Consider the following 20,485-nt stretch of genomic DNA (forward strand, 5'->3'; position numbering starts at 1 on the left):
TCTTTCGAGGCTCCATGTCAGGGTCTGAGAAGAGGAGGATCATTAAGAGGGCTGGCACCACACTGTTTGGTCTGGGGTGGTCCCAGGATGAATAATAATACACCTGATCTTCACTCTACTCCCCAGACAAAACTCGGGGCTTCAGAGGAGCCCCATTGCCTTGAATGGGGGGCAGAGAGCAGGTTGTGGTTTTGCATACACAACCTGGAGGAGACAGCGCAGAGTCCACTCCCTGAGACCGGAGGTTGTGTTTAAAGCACTTAGTTGTGTTCAGGGCTCTGAATTAGCATCGATATGCTGGAGGGAAGAGGGCATTAAGAGGAAAGTATGCAGGATGGGAAATGTTTCAATAATAGTTGAATGATGAGACCATTTGAAAGAATGTGTAAAACCGGCAGAAGGGACTATGAAGGTAGAGAATTACTGTAACAAAGGAGCCGGAAGTAATCCTGGGGCCGTGGGTAGATTCTCTCCCTTGATCGTGATGGTGGCTGTGCAGGTGTGTACATGTGTCAAAACTCATTGGATTCTGTGTTTAAAATAATGCTCATTCTGTCATTCATCTGTTATACGTCAGTACCTCAAGCTGTTAAATGTCCATGTGACGGGTGGTGAAGACAGACGTGAAAGCAAGACCAGAAAGATGGAGACAGCCCCATGCAGGCGTTCAGAGATGCGTTTAGGGATCTGACTTCATTCAGAAATCAACACACGCTGGTTATAGAAGCTCAAGGAAAGGAGGAGATGACCATGGCTGAGCTGAGTATAACTGTCTGGAGGGGCTTACTGTCCCCAGGCCCTTGCAGAGAGGCCCAAGATCAGAGGGGCCACAGGACAGAATCTTGACTGAGGGAGCAGAATTCCTGCCAGAGAGACGACTCAGTGGAGGAGTGATATCTAACAGTGGTCTTTTACACTTGACCTCAGTGTGGCTTTTCTGGGGGCCATCCTTTCTGACCTACTTTGCACAGCCTTTTTATTTACTTATTATTTTTATTTTTTTGTTGAAGTATAGTTGATTTACTTGTTTAAGTGTATTAGTCACTCAGTCATGTCCAACTCTTTGCAACCCCATCGACTGTCACCTATGAGTCTCCTCTGTCCATGGAATTCTCCAGGCAAGAATACTGCAGTGGATTGCCATTCCCTTCTCCAGGGGATCGTCCCAACCCAGGGATCAAACCCACGTCTCCTGCATTGGCAGGCAGATTCTGTACCACTGAGCCACCAGGGAAGCCTATTATAACAGTGCTAGAATGATTAGTCATGCAATCATCAGCCTGGGCTCACATGCTCTGTCTTTTCGGTGGGCACACCTGCCAGGATGTGAGGAGGGTCCATCTTCCCTTTTACAAAACATCCCATTTCTCTACAAAGGGGTAACATTCTCATGGCCAGTGGAAGAGGTACCTTTGCTTCAGTCTCATCCTTGCCAAGAGTTCTTGCCAGAGATGCTTCTTGACTTGTCTTGTATTATCAATGTATTGGCCATTTGTGTTTCTCATCAGTAAGTCACCTGTTTTGTCTGTCTTCCTGTTGGGTTCTCTGTTCTAAACAATGACCTTAGTCATAAAAATCTCATGCACTCTGGGACTTGTCATTTAGTTTTGTTTGGGACATCATTTCATTTCATTTTGGATGTCATTTTTCAGAGACAAGTTTTCAGTTTCAGTGCAGTCAGATTCATTTCCTGGTGGAAGTGTCCTTTCTCTATTGCATTTAAGAAATATTTTCCCATCCTGAGGTCAGATTTCCTGGATTTTTTCCCCTAAGTTTTAAAACTTTGCTTTTCATGTTTAGTTCATTTATCCACCTGGGTCTTGGTTATGCTTATGGCGTGCGATATGACCTAGTTTTGTTTTTCACTGATAGATCCTTATCAGCTGTTACAGCTCAGGTTAGTGGTCATTTAGTCATGTGGTTATATATTGAGTATCTGTATTTAAAGACATTTATTTCTGGGGTCTCTTCTGTGTTGGTGTATGGCTTGACTCATTGTCAATAGCACTTTATGTTAAATGCTGTTTCTTTATTAAGCATGTGTTCGGTAGGTTCAGCCCCCACTTTGTTCTTCTCAAACTGATCTTGGCTCTTCTCTGTCCTTTGTGGACTCTCTCCTGGCTCCCCCTCCCCCTTCCCCATTTCTCTGTCTGTCTTAGACACACGAAGCCATTCATTTGTAACTGCACTGTATTTTTAGGTTAGTTTTCTGAGAATGGTCATTTTTGGTGTATCTTTCCATTTATTTATCCTTCTCTTGTGTTTTTCAAGAAAACTCATATAATTTTTTAGATACATACCTAGATGTCGTATAGTTTTGTCCAACTACAGGAAAAGTAGAGTTTTTTGAAGTACATTTTCTGATTTTAAAATGTTTGTTTAGAGAAACACATTTACTTCTGCTCATTGGTTGTGAGTCCAGTTACTGATAACTCCGTTTACTCTGACAGTTTGCCCATAGATTGCTTGGGGTTTTCTGTTTAGTGGGTTACCTTATCTGGGAATAATGGCAGTTTGCTTCTTCCCTTCCAGTCTTTATGTTGCTTATTGATTTTTCTTCATTTTTCCTATCTTCCCGAACTGGGAAGGACTCTTCAGCACAGTATTGAATAGGGCTTGAGCCAGACATCTTGTTTTCTTCCTGGTTTATTTTACTTTATTTTTATTGAGGTATAGTTTATTTACAATGTTGTGTAATGTAAATTACAATGTTGTATACAATGTAGTTTCAAGTGTACAGCAAAGTAACTCAAGTTCTTTCAACCCCTATAGGTTATTACAAGATGTTGAGTATAGTTTCCTGTGCTATACATTAGATCCTTGTTGTTTATCTGTTTTATTGCTTCCTAATTTTAAAGGAAGTGTATTCAAATAGTTAGGAATAATGTTTATTGAAATTTTGGGGGAATAAATAGTACTTTCCAGGTTTAGGGAATCCCATTTTATTACTGTTTTGCTTAGAATTTACCATTAAAGAGTCTTAAACTTTAGCAAAAATGCTACATCTATTGAGATGTGTGTATGCTAAAATTTATGTGTATTTATATATTTGTATATACATACATGTACGTACACATATGTGTATGTACAAATACACACATGCATACTTAATAGATGCAGCATTTGCTAAAATTTGACTATTTAATATATAAATATTTATGTATATGTACCCACAGACTTCCATGTACAGTGGTAAAGAATTCACCTGCCAATGCAGAAGACTAGTTCAATCCCTGGGTCAGGAAGATCCCCTGGAGAAAGAAACAGCAATTCCAGTATTCTTGCCTGGAGAATTCCATGGACAGAGGAACCTAGTGGGCTACAGTCCATGGAGTCACAAAGAATCAGACACGACTGAGCCAGCACAAGTTTTATATTTTATGTGGTTCCAAGGATCTCTCATTTTCATTATGATTCTCTTTTTAATCCCTGAGTTATCCCACCGTGTGTTGTGAATTTGTGGAGGTAGAGAGGGTTGTTTTCCTGTCATTCACAGCAAACGTAACTGCACTGTGGTTGGATAACCCCATACGCCTGTGTCTTAGTGTTAGTTTATTGACCTTTGCTTTGCATCCAAGTTTGCAAGCAAGTTTTGTTAAAGCCATGCACATCTTGTGAGTCCAGGTTCTGGCACACATCTGTGAGGCATGGTGTGGGGTTTGGCTCATCCCTGTCATCACTCATTGTCTGCTGGGCGTGTTGGGCCAGGGGTGTGGAAACCTCATTCACTGGTGCATTTGCCCATTTATATGCTTACCGCTCTGGTTTCCCTTCTCTCTGTTCATCCTCATCTAGATCTTCTTTATAGACTTTCTGCTCCGGAATTAGGACCCAGCTCTGGGTTCTCAGGGCTTCTTCTGGTGGCTCAGATGGTTAAGAATCTGCCTGCAATGCAGGAGACCCAGGTTCAATCCCTGAGTCGAGAAGATCCCTGGAGCAGGGAATGGCAACCCATTCCAGTATCTTGCCTGGAGAATCCCACGGACAGAGGAGCCTGACGGGCTATAGTCCACGGGGTCCAAAGAATCTGACATGACTGAACATTTAACACTTTCACTTCATTTTCTGGGTTCTGATTCAGACTCTCATCTCTCCTGGCCGAGCACAGTCTCGCTGGGCAAGTTCCGCTGCCTCCCTGGTGTTGTCCCCACCCCTGCAGTGGTGCCACGCCCATGTCCCAGAGCCCAGCCCAGACCCACGCAGATTCCTCCACGCAGAGAACCGCAGCCCTCTCAGACTCGATGGACCCCACTGAGTCCTTCCACTGTTCCCAACAGTTCCACACCCCATGCAGCCGCCCATCTCGGCTGCTTAGGCCATGGGGTGACTGTTTTCTCTCCTTTACTCCCTCCTGTTAATCACCAAGTCCCCTATCCATCATAGCCTTCTCTGCTTCTCATCCTCACCTGCCTCGTTCATGAAAGCCACCTTGCTGTTGTTGTTCAGTTGCTCAGCCGTGTCCAACTCTTTGCAACCCCGTGGACTGCAGCACGCCAGGCTTCCCAGTCCTCCACTATCTCCCAGAGTTTGCTCAAACTCATGTCCGTTGAGTTGGCGATGCCACTTGTGGCTCCTCAATCCAAATATTTACATATTCAAAACTCCCACAAACTTCTGTGTGCCTCCATTTATCGTTGAACAGATCCTAGAAGGCATTGTCCAGACTGTCTAGTCTGGGCTCATGCGGAAACGTTTTAATATAAGTTAAATGCAGATTGGAAATGTTACTTCTTATTATAAATAGTACCCAACTCCCTAGGTGGCTAAAGGCTAATAAGATCATTTAAATTACTTATGTATGTATTTCCTGAGTGCCTCTTCCTTCTTTTTGGCTTCATTCTTTATATTCCTGAGCTTTAATCAAACTACTGTCACTCAAACAAGTGGACAGAACCCTCCAGAGGCAGAGCAACAGCAGAGCAGTAAAAGGTACATGGACGTCAGAATTTTTCTCTCGCCTCAGCTGAACAGTAGGAGCAAAGATATAGAATTTGTTTAGGCCAGAGAAGGGCATTCTGGAGTGGGCATCCAGTCACTTCTGGGACTGTTTTCCTTAAGCATTTGTGGACGAGGCTTTAAAGCCCTTTACTGAATTCATCCTCCGGTATTTGTGAGCAGATGAAAGTTCCTGGGTGACTGGCCATCCGTCATGGGATCGTAGATGGTGTTTATTGAACCTCATTGTGTGCTGAGCCTTGCTCTGAGCCCTTCATGTTTGTGAACTAATTTCACCTTCACAGCCCTGAGATAGGTAGGTATTGCTATTCCATTTATTTATTTAATTTGACTGTGCTGGGTCTTCATTGCTGCTCAGGTTTTTCTCTAGTTGCAGTGAATAGGGTCTACTCTCTAGTTGTGGAGCCAAAACTCCTCATTGTGGTAGCTTCTCTTGTTGTAAAACACAGGCTAAAGGGTGTACGGGCTTCAGTAGTTGTGGCTTCCAAGCCCTAGAGCACAGGCTTAGTAGTTGTGGCGAAGGGCTTTGTTGCCCCCACGGCATGTGGAATCTTCCGGAATTAGGGATCAAACCCTTGTCTCCTGCATTGGCAGGTGGATTCTTTACCACTGGGCCACCAGGGAAGCCCTGTTACTCCATTTTACAGATGAGGACACTGAGGCACAGTGAAATGAGACAGCTTCCCAAAGTCACGCAGGTCATTACAGTGGATCAGAGATTCTTGGCCAGCTCCCACTATCATCTGCAGTGGACACATAGGCATGCTACCCAGGACCATGGCTTAGCCACAGGACAGTGGATGCACACATTCAGAACAAGCTGAAATCCAGCGAGAAAACGGTTATTAATACCTTCTGAATCACCAAAATTAAACTATATTCACTCTAATTTATGTTCAGTTCCTTTCCAAAAAAATTCTTAGAAAATTGATAAACCAACAATTTGTTGTTCGGTCACTAAGTTGTGTCCAACTCCTTGCAACCCCATGAACCACAGCAGGCCAGGCTTCCTTGTCCTCCACTATCTCCCCGAGTTTGCTCAAATTCATGCCCATTGAGTCAGTGACGCCATCCAACCATCTCACCCTCTGTCGTCCCCTTCTCCTCCTGCCATCATCTTTCCCAGCATCAGGGTCTTTTCCAGTGAGTTGGCTCTTTGCATCATGTGACCAAAGTATTGGAGCTTCAACATCAGCCCTTCTAATGAACATAATCAGTGGTGTGCTGTGTGTGCTATGCTGTATCACCTCAGTCGTGTCTGACTCTTTGTGACCTCACGGACTGTAGCCCACCAAGCTTCTCTGTCATGGGATTCTCCAGGCAAGAATACTGCAGAGGGTTGCGATTTCCTACTCCAGGGGATCTTCCAGACCCAGGGATTGAATCCACGTCTATTAAGTCTCCTGCATTGGCAGGCGAGGTTTTGTTTTGTTTTGTTTTGTTTTTTACCAGTAGCACCACCTGGAGAAGGAAATGGCAACCCACTCCAGTATCCTTGCCTGGAAAACCCCATGGACAGAGGAGCCTGGCGGGCTACAGTCCGTGGGGTCGCAAAGAGTTGGACAGGACTTAGCAACTAAACAACAGCAACAATGGCATGGATGGTTTTGCCATGAACAAGAATAAGGGCTCCTGGTTCCTTTGATCCTCCTTACTCCCCCTTACCCTTCCCATCCCTTTCCTCTGCTGGCTCTCCAGTAAAGTCCTACAGGGATGAACTACTGACACCTGGAACAACTTGGATGAATCTTGAGGGAATCAAGCTGGGTGAAAAGACTCAGTTCTGAAACGTCACATGTTTTATGCTTCCAGTTGTATCCTGGCCTTGAAATGACAAAAATATAAAAACAGAGATCAGTCTCGTGGTTGACAGGGTTCTGGAAAGGGAGGTTGAGTGGGAGAGAGAGGTGAGTGTGTCTATACAGGGCCACGTGGGTGGGGAGAGTGGATCCTTGTGCTCATGGAGGTGTTTTCTCCGTTGACTGTGTCACTGTCCTTCCTGGCTGTGATATCACACTGTACTTTTGTAAGATGCTGCCGTGGAGAAAACCAAGGGAGGGGTACCCAGGGTCCCTCTATGGTTTCTTACAACTGCAAGTGAATCTACAATTTTCTCAAGAAAAGAAGTTTAAAAAACTTGGAATGTTTTTCTTATCAAAATTCTGTTAGACTTTATAATTGACAGAGATGGCCCACCCACTTAAATGTTGGCACTTTGAAGATTTTCTTAGATGGTAACTACCTAATAATTATCAAAATTGTAAAATACATCATTTATTATCTAAATAGATCAACCATGTGGAAGAGTACACAAATGTGTCTATAAAAGACCAGTTTTGATGAAAACAAAAACGAAAGCCACACAAAACAGTTGGCCGCCCTTGTCCTGGACCTCAACGGCAGTGCTGAGGACCCTGCCGTGCTGATGCCCTCTGCGTCTTTTCCCACAGGAGCTCCTGTTCAGTGTGTGTGCCCTCAACGTCCTGTCCACCATTGTGTGTGCACTGGCCACAGCCATGTGCTGCATGCAGATGGTCTCCGCTGACGTCCTCCAGATGGTAAGTGGCCCCCTACCTCTCCCCCTCCCCCCAGCACAGTCAGAATGGTGGGCTCTGGCCCCCTCCCCAACCAGTTTAAGAGCAATGCAGCATGGACACCGCTAGCTTCCCACCAGGACAATGAACCCTGACAGCGCATGGGGCCTGGAGATCCTTAAAGGTCCCTCCATGCTACCCTCTGGAACACAGAAGCCCACACATTCAATGCCACCGATGTATTTATTTAGGTGCAGTTGGAGCTGCTTGCTGATGGGGTCCAGCTACCTCTAGGGAGCCCCAGGTTTGTGCCACTGAGTAACTGTGGTGACCATCCTATAGCCCAAGACATCCTCCCGAGCCATGCAACTGTCTCCAGGCTTCAGAATTCTCTTTTTTTTTTTAATTATCTATTTATTTATTTGGCTGTTCCAGATCTTAGTTGCAGCTTGTGGGATCTTTGATCTTCTGTGGGCTCTTTAGTTGCAGCATGCAAATCCTTAGTTACAACATGTGGGACCTAATTTCCCGACCAGGGATTGAACCCAGGCCCCTGCACTGGGGGTACAGAGTCTCAGCCACTGGACTGCCAAGGAAGTCCCCCAGAATTCACTTGTAATAAAGCAGGATTGTTAAAATATGAGCTCTTCTCAAATTGAAAAACTGCTCCACTGTGCCTTGCACACTTGCTCATTAACCCTCAGCTCGTAATCCAGCAGCAGGTCACTGGTCGGCTATCATTGAAGCCTCCAGCCAGGATCTTAGAAATGAAGAAGTGCTGGCCCCCAGGGGAGGGATGAGGCCAAGAGTGGAGGTCACATGCTGATTAATACACAATCAGTAATAGTGACGGCTCTTCGTTATTTGTGTGAACGGAACACGACCCACTGCTCAGTACATTACCGCTAAAGTCAGCAAGTCAAGAGAAGTGATGAAAAGATGCTGTTCTTCATGCTAAGGATAGGAACCCTCCATCCATACTCCCCTGCCTCCTCCCCAATGTTTCAAGCATCTTATGAAACAAAAGGCAAGTTGTTCTTGTAGGAGCCTGTGTGTTTTGTTCTTCCCCACCCACCCTGTAGCAATTCATCAGTTCACGACGCAGGGCCAGAGAGCATCATTATCAAGGTGTTAAAAATTCATCGACTCTAATCATGTGTGGCCTGTTCTTCCCCATGTACCTCCACACAGCTGTCACAGCCTGCCGACCTTTCTGAGAGGCCGCAGTTTTCCAAAAGACACCTAATTAAGCATTTCTTCAGCAGCAATGAACTCCTGGCCTCGCTCGCTGAGCCTTCGTGTAGACATTTCTCTCCGGTATGTTGTGTGAAGGAAGGTTAAGTGCTGTGGGGGTCCACTCACCTCACAGATTTTCCTGTCAATCTGGAAATATCACTCCAATCAGATCAAAATAACGGAACCACAGGGCTGGAAACACTAAAAGTTTGCGTTTCCTAGTTTTCAGAATTAAAATAGAAATTACCAACCAAATAAGAAAGTCTGTCATAGCTGTAACAGCATGCACACTGGATTGTAACGTACAGTTCAGTTCAGTCGCTCAGTCATGTCTGACCCTTTGCAACCCCATGAACCACAGCACGCCAGGCCTCCCTGTACATCACCAACTCCCGGAGTCCACCCAAACCCATGTCCATTGAGTCAGTGATGCCATCCAATGATCTTATCCTCTGTCGTCCCCTTCTCTTCCTGGCTTTAATCTTTCCTAGCATCAGGGTCTTTTCCAATGAGTCACCTGTTTGCATCAGATGGCCAAAGTATTGGAGTTTCAACTTCAACATCAGTCCTACAATGAACACCCGGGACTGATCTCCTTTAGGATGGACTGGTTGGATCTCCTTGCAGTCCAAGGGACTCTCAAGAGTCTTCTCCAACACCACAGTTCAAAAGCATCAATTCTTCGGCTTTCTTTATAGTCCAACTCTCACATCCATACATGACCACTGGAAAAACCATAGCCTTGACTAGACTGACCTTGGTTGGCAAAGTAATGTCTCTGCTTTTTAATATGCTGTCTAGGTTGGTCATAACTTTCCTTCCAAGGAGTAAGCATCTTTTAATTTCATAACTGCAACGACCATCTGCAGTGATTTTGGAGCCCAGAAAAATAAAGTCAGCCACTGTTTCCATTGTTTCTCCATCTTTTTGCCATGAAGTGATGGGACCGGATGCCATGATCTTAGTTTTCTGAATGTTGAGCTTTAAGCCAACTTTTTAACTCTCCTCTTTCACTTTCATCAAGAGGCTGTTTAGTTCTTCCTCACTTTCTGCCTTAAGGGTGGTGTCATTTGCATATCTGAGGTTATTGATATTTCTCCTGGCAGTCTTGATTCCAGCTTGTGCTTCCTCCAGCCCAGAGTTTCTATGATATACTCTGCATGTAAGTTAAATAAGCAGGGTGACAATATACAGCCTTGACATACTCCTTTTCCTATTTGGAACCAGTCTATTGTTCCATGTCCAGTTCTAACTGTTGCTTCCTGACCTGCATAGAGGTTTCTCAAGAGGCAGGTCAGGTGGTCTGGTATTCCCATCTCTTTGAGAATTTTCCACAGTTTATTGTGATCCACACAGTCAAAGGCTTTGGCATAGTCAATAAAGCAGAAATAGATGTTTTTCTGGAACTCTCTTGCTTTTTCGATGATCCAGTGGATGTTGGCAATATGATCTCTGGTTCCTTTGCCTTTTCTAAAACCATCTTGAACATCTGGAATTTCACGGTTCATGTATTGCTGAAGCCTGGCTTGGAGAATTTTGAGCATGACTTTACTAGCATGTGAGATGAGTGCAATTGTGCGGTAGTTTGAGCATTTTTGGCATTGCTTTTCTTTGGGATTGGAATGAAAACTGACGTTTTCCAATCCTGTGGCCACTGCTGAGTTTTCCAAATTTGCTGTCATATTGAGTGCAACACTTTCACAGCATCATCTTTCAGGATTTGAAATAGCTCAACTGGAATTCCATCACCTCCGTCGACTACCTTTGTTTGTATTGATGCTTCCCAAGGCCCACTTGACTTCACATTCCAGGATGCTGACTCTAGGTGAGTGAGCACACCATCGTGATTATCTGGGTCGTGAAGATCTTTTTTGCACAGTTCTTCTGTGTATTCTTGCCACCTCTTCTTAATATCTTCTGCTTCTGTTAGGTCCATACCATTTCTGTCCTTTATTGAGCCCATCTTTTATGAAATGTTCCCTTGGTATGTCTAATTTTCTTGAAGAGATCTCTAGTCTTTCCCATTCTGTTGTTTTCCTCTATTTCTTTGCATTAATCACTGAGGAAGGCTTTGTTATCTCTCCTTGCTATTCTTTGGAACTCTGCATTCAAATGGGTATATCATTCCTTTTCCCCTTTGCTTTTTGCTTTCCTTCTTTTCACAGCTATTTGTAAGGCCTCCTCAGACAGCCATTTTGTCTTTTTGCATTTCTAACGTACAGGGTCATTGTCACTCCTTCCTGGGGGACATGAGCCGCCTATGTATATTACTCTGTGACTTGATCCTATAACCTGAAACAATCATGGCTGTCCAGCTAAGTCAATAGAGAGAGAGATGTTTGAATGTCTGCATTGGTCCCTGAGATGGAAGTCATGTCAGTTATTTGGCCATCTCTCTGAGATGCTACTTGTTTTTTATTTGGGTCCGTCTCTGCCTTTGCAAATGGTTCTCCCCTCGTACATACAGATGTCTTGGGTCTGAGGTCAGCTGGGTCTGGGTCTGGTCCCCTGACTTCACCTGCGGACCTCCCTCAACCTCAGTTTCCTCACTCTGGAAAGGGCACTGATTGGATACCTAGAATGTGTCTTGAGTCTTAAATGCATGAAGGGAATGTATCCCAGTTTGCTGTCAGGACCTAGCAGCCGTGACCATGAAGGCAGTGGTCCCTGATGTACTTTATCAACCGGAAGTAAAGTAGGGTTGCAGTTACGACAGCTGCCACCAGAGCCCCCGTTTGTCTCCTGGCCAATTACTGGGCTGGTCAGTTTGCTTCAAAGTCCTGGCTTGGAAACAGAAATCCTTGATTCTCCTGCTGGTGAGTCCTTCTCCTTCTGTGACCACAGGCAATGGAACAGACCGGGCTCTGCTCCCCTTGGAAGGCCCACTACACCGCTGACCTGCAGAGCCACCAGGGAGCCCATGACCATGGTGCCCACGGGACCAATGCCTGACCTCGGGCACATCACGGCCTGTTGGGCCCACTTTTCTCTGCTCTAAATAAGACCATTTACATCCTACCATCCTCACAGGGCCACTGAGAGGATAAATCAGATCACACGTTGTCAATGGGCTTTGAAAAAGCTTGGTGGTGACTGTGCCAGTGGGCTGGACCACATGGGTCGTGGCTTGGCCAGGATGGTCACACAGGCTGCATCCTCTGAGAAGTGGGACAGCCTGAGGGGGTCCCAGTTACATTCTGACGGATGGAGGTGAGACTCCGTTATTCTTGAGGATGCCTCAGAAGCTCTTCTCAATTTTTGGAGATGTTATTTTTCCTCCCCACATCTTTATTGAGGTATAATTGACTGTAATTTTCTTACTTCATTTTGTCATATCTTTTCATTAAAGAAGTAACAGGATCATTGAAACAAGGAAAATATAGAGATAGATAAAGTTGACCATTTCCTTAAACCCACCGTATCCTCCTGAGGAGGCTTTGCAGTGACTTTTCCATTTCTTTCTTATTCCTTAGGACTTAAACATATGAGCTTCCCTGGTGGCTCAGCGGTAAAGAATCTGCCTGCCAGTGCAGGAGATGCAAGAGATGTGGGTTCAATCCCTGGATAGAGAAGATCCTCTGAAGGAGGAAATGGCAACCCACTCCAGTATTCTTGCCTGGGAAATCCTATAGACAGAGCAACCTGGTAGACTACAGTCCATGGGGTCACAGAGAGTCAGACAGGACTTAGCAACTAAACAACATGAAAAGTACATGAATATTCTCTCTTCTTTTTTCCTCCCTCCCTCCTCTCTTCCATTTCTCTCTCTTTCCTTCCCTTTCTTCTTTCATTTAATCCTTGTATTTTTGCCCGAACCGGCTCACACCATGTATATTACTCTGTGACTTGATCTTTCAACCTGAAACAATCATGGTCATCCAGCTGAGTCAACAGAGAGAGAGGTGTTTGAATATCTGCTTTGGTCCCTGAGATGGAAGTCACATCAGTTATTTGGCCATTTCTCTGAGTTGCTGCTCATTTTTGATTTGGCTTCTGCTACTGCCTCTGCAAATGGTTCTCCTTGTACATACAGTTACAACTCTCTGGACCAACCTGCACTGAACCACCTGGCCAGCCAGCATGGCTCTCCATCCTGCCTGGAAGATGCTCTGCCTGCTGCCCAGGGTTCCCTCTCCTTCCCTACCCCCTGCCCTGCAGCCTCTACAGTTCACCCACTCACCATTTCTGCTCCCAGAAGTTGGGTCCTCAGCTTTCCTAGGGGCAGTTGTTCAGTTCAGTTCAGTTCAGTTGCTCAGTTGTGTCTGATTCTTTGGGACCCCATGAACCGCAGCAAGCCATGCTTTCCTGTCCATCACCAACTCCCGGAGTCCACCCAAACCCATGTCCATTGAGTTGGTGATGCCATCCAACCATCTCATCCTCTGTTGTCCACTTTTCCTCCTGCCCTCAATCTTTCCCAGCATCAGGGTCTTTTCAAATGAGTCAGCTCTTCATATCAGGTGGCCAAAGTATTGGAGTTTCAACTTCAATATCAGTCCTTCCAATGAACACCCGGGACTGATCTCCTTTAGGAAGGACTGGTTGGACCTCCTTGCAGTCCAAGGGACTCTCAAGAGTCCTCTCCAACACCACAGTTCAAAAGCATCAATTCTTCTGCGCTCAGCTTTCTTTATAGTCCAACTCTCACATCCATACATGACCACTGGAAAAACCATAGCCTTGACTAGACAGACCTTGGTTGGCAAAGTAATGTCTCTGCTTTTTAATATGCTCTCTAGGTTGGTCATGACTTTCCTTCCAAGGAGTAAGCGTCTTTTAATTTCACGGCTGCAGTCACCATCTGCAGTGATTTTGGAGCACAGAAAAATATAGTCAGCCATGGTTGTATGTATCCCCAAATCAGTTTATAACAGGGGTATGTGGATTGTAAGTGCATATTCTACTACTGTGTGAACCAACAAAATATGAGTGCAAAAAGAGAATTATTTCTATTACAATAAAATTGAGTGCTCTTGAAAGATTCTCAAAAGATTTTCCAGTAAGCTGTTTTCCTTCACACTTACTTTACTGCCAGCCACCCAGCCTCAGGGACATCGTCTGCTATTACACGTGTCTCCGTTTGGCACCAGCTTGTTAACTTCGTCTTTTGTTACTGTCATTTATGTAAAAGAGGGTCACTAGATATATTGCCATCAATTTAAATGTAGGTCAGACAACTCTAGGGGGTTGAGATTAAAAACTAAAAAAAGTCTAGGGGTTGTCTGTACACACACTGCTACCCAAGTACCTTTAAGTTCTGACTCTGCTGGAAAAACACAGACCTAGAAAGTTAGAGAATGTTTTACAGGTGCCTTTTATGCAGGAAAAGCCATGGGGCACTCCTGTCAACAGGCTGTGACTCACAACAAGGGCCTTATCCCACGTTGAAGGAGCCCACAATTTTATTCTTATTTCTGTGGATCAACATTTTGGAATAATTAATAATTTGGGGAGAATTCATATAATGAAGACATGCCTACATGAGATGCAAATTGTTATGCCTGTGGTCAGAATTTATCTAATTGAATTCCTATAATACATTTGAAAATCGTGGACCGTTATTTCCAATAGACCATCTGATGATAAAATTCCATTTATTGATATAGTTTCATGGAGAAAGCATTTACCTCCATAGGCCTATAATTGCATGTTTTTAGTTTTATTTCCTACGTGTAATCTCAGTTTTCCATTTTTGCAGTAAGCTGTTTTCCTCCTCACTTGTTTTATTGCCTGCCACCCAGCCTTAGGGATATCGTCTGCTATTACAGGCATCTCCCTTCAGCACCAGCTTGTTAGCATCATCCTTTGTTGCTGTCAGTTATGTTCTCCACTTGTCCTATGCCTTGTTGAAGTGGAGCTGCTTCAGATGCGGCAGGCAGAGTACCGTGCCTTCACAGACGTGGTGCAGTGGGCTTGCCCACGGAGCTAGACAGGGGTGCTGGCCTCCATGTCGGAGGGATAGAGTGCCCGCAGGAGCTCCCAGGTCAGTCAAATTCACCCACCCGGCCCTCCTCAGACCCACAGTGACTTTCCTTGAGGTCTGGGTTCACCACAAAGATCTTCAGGTCCTAGGTGTTACTTACCTGTTAGATGAGGATCGGTGGGTGTCTTGACCTAAAAAGCCAGTTACAGCAGACTTACGCAAAAATGATGCATTTATACCATGGAACATTGTATTTTGACTTAAAAATACAAATGAGCATTTGTCACCCTGCTTGGTGTGGCGCCATGCTCTTCATTTTGACTATAGGTCTCTTAGGTGGATCAGGTTATTCGTGGAAATCACACCCTCTGTGATTTCCAGATTTAGTTCCTTTCAGCTGGACTCAGCCGTGTGAAGCCATCTGCATGGATGTTTTATGATCCTGATGACCGCTTGGCCAAGACCCACCTTGGCAGCAGTTTCTGCTTACCTATGAAGTCTTTTCCAAAGCCTCCAACTCAGTTTTCACAGAACAAGCAAGTTTTCTTGTCTGCATTCATATTTCACTGCAAATTAACGGTAGTAACTAAAACTGGTCTGAGCCTGTTTAGAGGAGGCGTCCTTGCTCACCTGAGGGAGGGGTAGAAGGACCAGAGAGCAGCAGGATGCCTGGGGGCTGTCACTTCTAGGTCCAGAGTGCAGGGAGGGAGAGCTCCAGCTTACTGACAAGAGGTCCATTCAGAAGCCTTTTCCATGGCAATAATCCTGCTTTTTCTACCAAGGATGTGTGTGCATGCTAACTCGATTCATTTCTGTCCAACTCTTTGCGGCCCCATGGACTACAGCCTGCCAGGCTCCTCTGTCCATGGGATTCTCCAGGCAAAAATAGTGGAGTGCGTTGCCATGCCCTCCTCCTGGGGATCTTCCCAACCCAAGGATCAAACCCACATCTCTTCTGTCTCCTGCATTGGGAGGTGGGTTCTTTACCACTCGTGCCACCTGGGAAGCATGTGCCTAACATGGGTCCTTCCCCAGAGCATACATACCCATGAGAACAGGCTTTTCTCCAGCAGAGACTAAAATGCAAAGTCCTCTTTTGAGGATGATGAGAGCTGGGCAGTGATGCTCACGCTAGGTATGTGAACACCACAGTCAAGTACCAACCTCACACTGCTCACCAGGCACAGGTACCCCTTTGTCGTCACACGGACCACCCAAGGCTTGCACAGGTGTCCCAGGGCAAGCAGAACCACATGGGAAGGAAGTGATTCTTCAGGGCTCATTTCCTCCCCAGCACACCCAGCTGCAGGATCGGCTCTGCACCTGGCCATCACCCTGCAGACTTGGGGCCACAGATGAAGTGGTGGGCAACAACCATTTCTGCACGTCCTGAGGATGACTGGGAGGTTGAGGGTGAAAGGAGAAAGGATCCAGGGAGAGAGAACAGACCTTGTTCGGTATTTAGGGTTGATTCAAAGGGCAGATGAAGGATTAGGGGGTACCCATGGGTTAGTGGGTAAGGAGGCTGGAAACCTGGCGGGATTCAGGGAGCAGAGGAACATAAAAGAGTTTTGAAAGGGGGTAACCTCATCTCATTGGATTAAATGTAACTTTTTAAAGCAGAACAAGAGGAAGAAAACCGAGGCAGAGAGGTGAGTTAGATGCTTTCGAAAGGAGAAGATAACCTAGGGGCTGCCTGGAGGTGGCAGCCGGGAGGTATTGTTCACCTGTGAAGTGGATGCTCATAGAGCATCTGCTGGGCCTGGGGTACCAGGTGAGGCTCAGAGATAATACACAGACTGGACCCAGGTCCAGGGAGGGGAAAAGACTCACTCTTGGGATTTCAGCACAGCTCCCACAGGGATCTGGTTACTTCCCAGGGGTAAACGGCGCAGGACAGGGAAGGAGGGGCAGGAGCAGTCTGAGGAACCCCTCCTCCCTGGCTGCATCTTTGTCTGACTTCCTCTCACGCCCCTGTGGGTAGAACCTAACGACACCAACTTCTGGGGAGACCGTGGGGTGCAGCTCTCCGCCCGCCTGTCTCAGAGCAAAATCCAGGGCCAGTGACCCTAGGCTCCCAGATAGACGCTGCCTTGGCAGACAGATCTGAGGTGTGTCAGGGAGATGGGGGGGTTACTCATGGGATTCTCACTGTGGAGGCCGAGGAGCCAGGTGACTGCTGCTAAGTCTGAGATACTTCCTTGAAGACAGGCCAACACCCCCTAGAAAGGCCATCTGGACTTTAGAGCAGAAATGGAGACCTCTGGTTAACCTTTAAAAAGCCTCCCTCGGATGACCACATTGACTCCTTTAAACCTGTTAATAGGATCACCTGGACCTCCTCACCTCTCTCATTCCTGGTGGAATTGGACCTTCCACGGGAAAGCACTTTGCCTTTTGCGTTTCATGCTTGAGGGTGTTGTTGATTTCTCTGATTCCTGAGTCTTCACCCCATGAGACCCCCAGGACCCTTGGCCTCATCCTGTCTGCTCAGCCTCCCACAGTGGCCGTGGGGCAAGTGGCTTTCCAAAGTCAAGGCCAGCAGACACATCCACGCTGCCCTTGACCATGGAAGCACCTCTGTCTCAGATGATTAAATGCACAACCCTTGGCTCACACTGGCTGGAGGGGCATTGACTGGGCTCTGTGTGTGGAGAAGGCAGGAGCCACACGCAGCCTGTTAGTGGCAGAGATAGGAGTAAAGTCTTCCCAGATTGTGCTTTGCCTCAGAAGACACATGTCTGTATAACAGCAGGGGAACGGAGCTCGATGAGGCTCCAGAGGGGAGGGGATCCTCACAGAGCCATCGTTTCACATGTGTGTTTAGCCAGTTCCCTTGAGTAAATAATCAGCCTGCAGTGTGGGCTGATCCCTGGGTCGGGAATGTTCCCTTGGATAAGGAGATGGCTACACACTCCAGTATTCTTGCCTGGAGAATTCCATGGACAGAGGAGCCTGGTGGACTACAGTCCATGGGGTCACAAAGAATTGAATACAACTGAACTAACACTGTTTGACAGGTTGAAGTCCCTGAGTTCCAACTGTGTCATTAAAGCTTCGGTACAGTTAGCTTCATGAGACACGGACCACACCGGCCGACCAATCACTTGGAACCTCTCTGTCTTCCAGTTCCTTCCACAAAGGGCACCTTCTGCCAGCCCGGCCTGCCTGACCCCCCATGGTACTGTGCTCCACCAGACCTTGGATTTCGATGAGTTTGTGCCCCCACTGCCCCCTCCACCATATTACCCTCCAGAGTACACCTGCACACCCACTGCCGAGGCCCACAGGTGGGTGTCTCCGGGGACACCTCCTTGAGGGATGCTGGGGCCCAAGAATGGGAAGCCGTCTGGGGATGGGGAAGGCATGAATTGCTCCTTGTCCATGCAGGTGAGCAGAGGGGAGGCAGATGAAGGCCTGAATGTTGGTCCCGACAGCAGAGCCCCGGGCAGGGTGTTGGTGGAGTGGGATGCTCAGAGACCTGTGTGCTTCCTCTGGCCTCACTGCAGGGTATCTGAGGGGAAACCCAGACAGGACCAGTCCTATTCCACACTCAGAAAACACAGTACAGCTCTCAGGTTGAACATGGATGCATGCTCAGTCGTGTCCGATTGTTTGTGACCCCATGGACTGTAGCCCACCAGGCTCCTCTGTCCATGGGATTCTCCAGGCAAGAATACTGGAGTGGGTTGCCTATTTCCTGTCAGGTTACAGTCACATTTAATTAAAGATGAAATCAGCTGTTAAGATGGTTTTCATTGTCACGGAAAAGGCCATAAAATTGGTGAAAGTACCAGTATCCTTTGAGAGCAATGAAAAACAAGAGTTAGAACCACCTAGTGAATGAGGCTTTTTTCACATACCCAAGAATTCTGCGTGGGAATTGTTCTGATTGCTCTGAGGGCAATGGGAACAGCTGCTCCTTCCCCAGAGGATGACCTTCCTCCTTCTGCTGCTCAGGGGCCTCCACCTGGACTTCGCTTCCTCCCCGTTCGGCACTTTGTATGGCGTCGCTATCAACAGCCCAGGCCTGCTGTACCCCGCTGAGCTCCCGCCACCCTACGAGGCTGTGGTAGGCCCGAGCCCCACCAACCAGGTGAGTCCCTGGCCCTCCAACAGGCCAGTTCCCTGTTCCCGGCCTTTCTGCCTTCTTTGGAATCTCTCCCAGCCATTCAGCAAACCTGTGGGCACTGGTGTCTCAGCCCTGTCTGAGCAGGAGGCAGGGGCAGGGAGCCCTGAGTATGCAGGGGGCTCTGTATCGGGGTCCAGCCCCGATATGACCCAGGGTATCCTCGGGATGAACGGCGTCGGCGTCAGAGAGAGAGAGAGACAGGGGCTGATGATTCCTTGGTTTACGCTGGAAACCAATAAAACCCCAGCACGGGGCTTGCTCTGTTTACATAGGCCGCAGGCGCCCTCTCGAATCACTTGAGGCACCCCACCAGGGCACCCCCTCGAGTGGGTCTTAGAAGCCCAGGCAGATAAGTAAACTCAGAGGGCCCAGCGCTCCAAGGATCTCAACCAGAAAAAGGAGAATAGAGAAAAGGATGGAAAAAGAGAAAGAACGACACGGGGAGACCAAGCTTCAGTGAGCAAGGCCCAAAACTTTATTTTCCAGTGCTGCTTTTATACCCTAAGTTGTGCACATAAAAAACAGAGAAAGAGAGGTATAGAGTCACGCCAAAATCACGCGGGGTCAGCAGTCTTGACCCTTATCAGGATCAGGGCTCATTTTTGTATGTCTCGTGATATACAAAAGTTTTGGGTGGTTTACATCATCTTCTGGCCAGGTGGCCTGCTAACAGTTTATGGCCCTCTCTCCTAACAAAGGTTAGTTAGCTAGAAAAAGGCTTATATTCTTTTAAGTTGATTTTCCTAAAGTCAGGTGCTATACACATGACAAGGTTACATTCCTATAAGGTACAGGTGTAGTGAGCTACAAGAAAGGAATTTATTAACTTAAGATCTGATGTGGTTAAATCAAAGGCTACTACTTATATTCTCTATATGTGATTAATATATTTCCAAGGATACAACAGATACAGGAAACTTTGCAGCAAGCATTGATTCAACAATGAAATCTCTTTTAGTACTATTCTAATGATTTTAACTTCTTCAACAGATTTCTGTATTTTAGAATATCAGACTTTCTGTCCTTGCATGGCTGGGAGGCTATAAACAGTCACACTCATAGTTGTAAGAGCCCGGACAAACTTGTCATGCAAGTTAGAAAGCTATCAGAGGGGCTTGGATTGGAACACTCCTATTAAGCCGAGGAGAACTTTTAAACTACAGCTCTGAATTAATGTTTTCAGAGAAAGGTGGTTGGGGGGAAACCCCCGTAAGTATTAGAGGACTTGGTAAGAGGCGTAAGATAGTAAAGCAGTCAGATTCCGGTTTTGTTTGGGGTAGATGCTCAGGTAGGTCCAGGGGGCTCCTCGAGTCCTGATTAGCCTTTGCCCGTCAGGCCTCTTCCCCAGTTGACCTTTGCCACGGGTAGGATTTCCCTCGCTGGCTCCCGGCAGCTCTGGCCTGTTTCAGCTACAGGCCACTGTCATGGTCAGCCAGACACATGACAGAGCTGGTTTGAACCCCTGCTCCTGCCAGAAGCCTGGTGGCTACAGCCAGAGTGGAACCTGAGCCCAGAAGGCGCACACTCAGAATGTGTGGCCTCGGTTTCCTTATCTGTGAAGTGGGATCATAATAGTACCAAGCCCTTCAAGTGGACCAGGACAGTTGTAATGGACAGGGCTGGGCACATGGCAGGGCCTGACTTGGCAAAAGCTACTTGCACTTCTTTGGTATTGTTATCACCATCCTTGTCATCATGCTGTCA

General features: G+C 46.6%; 1 protein-coding gene across 1 annotated transcript in view; it reads left to right on the forward strand.

Annotated features, from left to right (window-relative positions):
* ENTREP2 (endosomal transmembrane epsin interactor 2) overlaps positions 1-20,485 on the forward strand; it is a 128,571-nt gene that overhangs the window by 90,339 nt on the left and 17,747 nt on the right. The window contains exons 4-6 of the mRNA XM_088829568.1: positions 7,407-7,514; positions 17,779-17,939; positions 18,610-18,745. Of these exons, the coding sequence (XP_088685694.1) occupies positions 7,407-7,514; positions 17,779-17,939; positions 18,610-18,745 (405 nt within the window). The remainder of the gene's footprint in view (positions 1-7,406; positions 7,515-17,778; positions 17,940-18,609; positions 18,746-20,485) is intronic.

Source organism: Moschus berezovskii, chromosome 21 (genome assembly GCF_049115385.1).
Source record: "Moschus berezovskii isolate FMDL1 chromosome 21, NW_MosBer_1.0, whole genome shotgun sequence".
NCBI lineage: Eukaryota > Metazoa > Chordata > Mammalia > Artiodactyla > Moschidae > Moschus > Moschus berezovskii.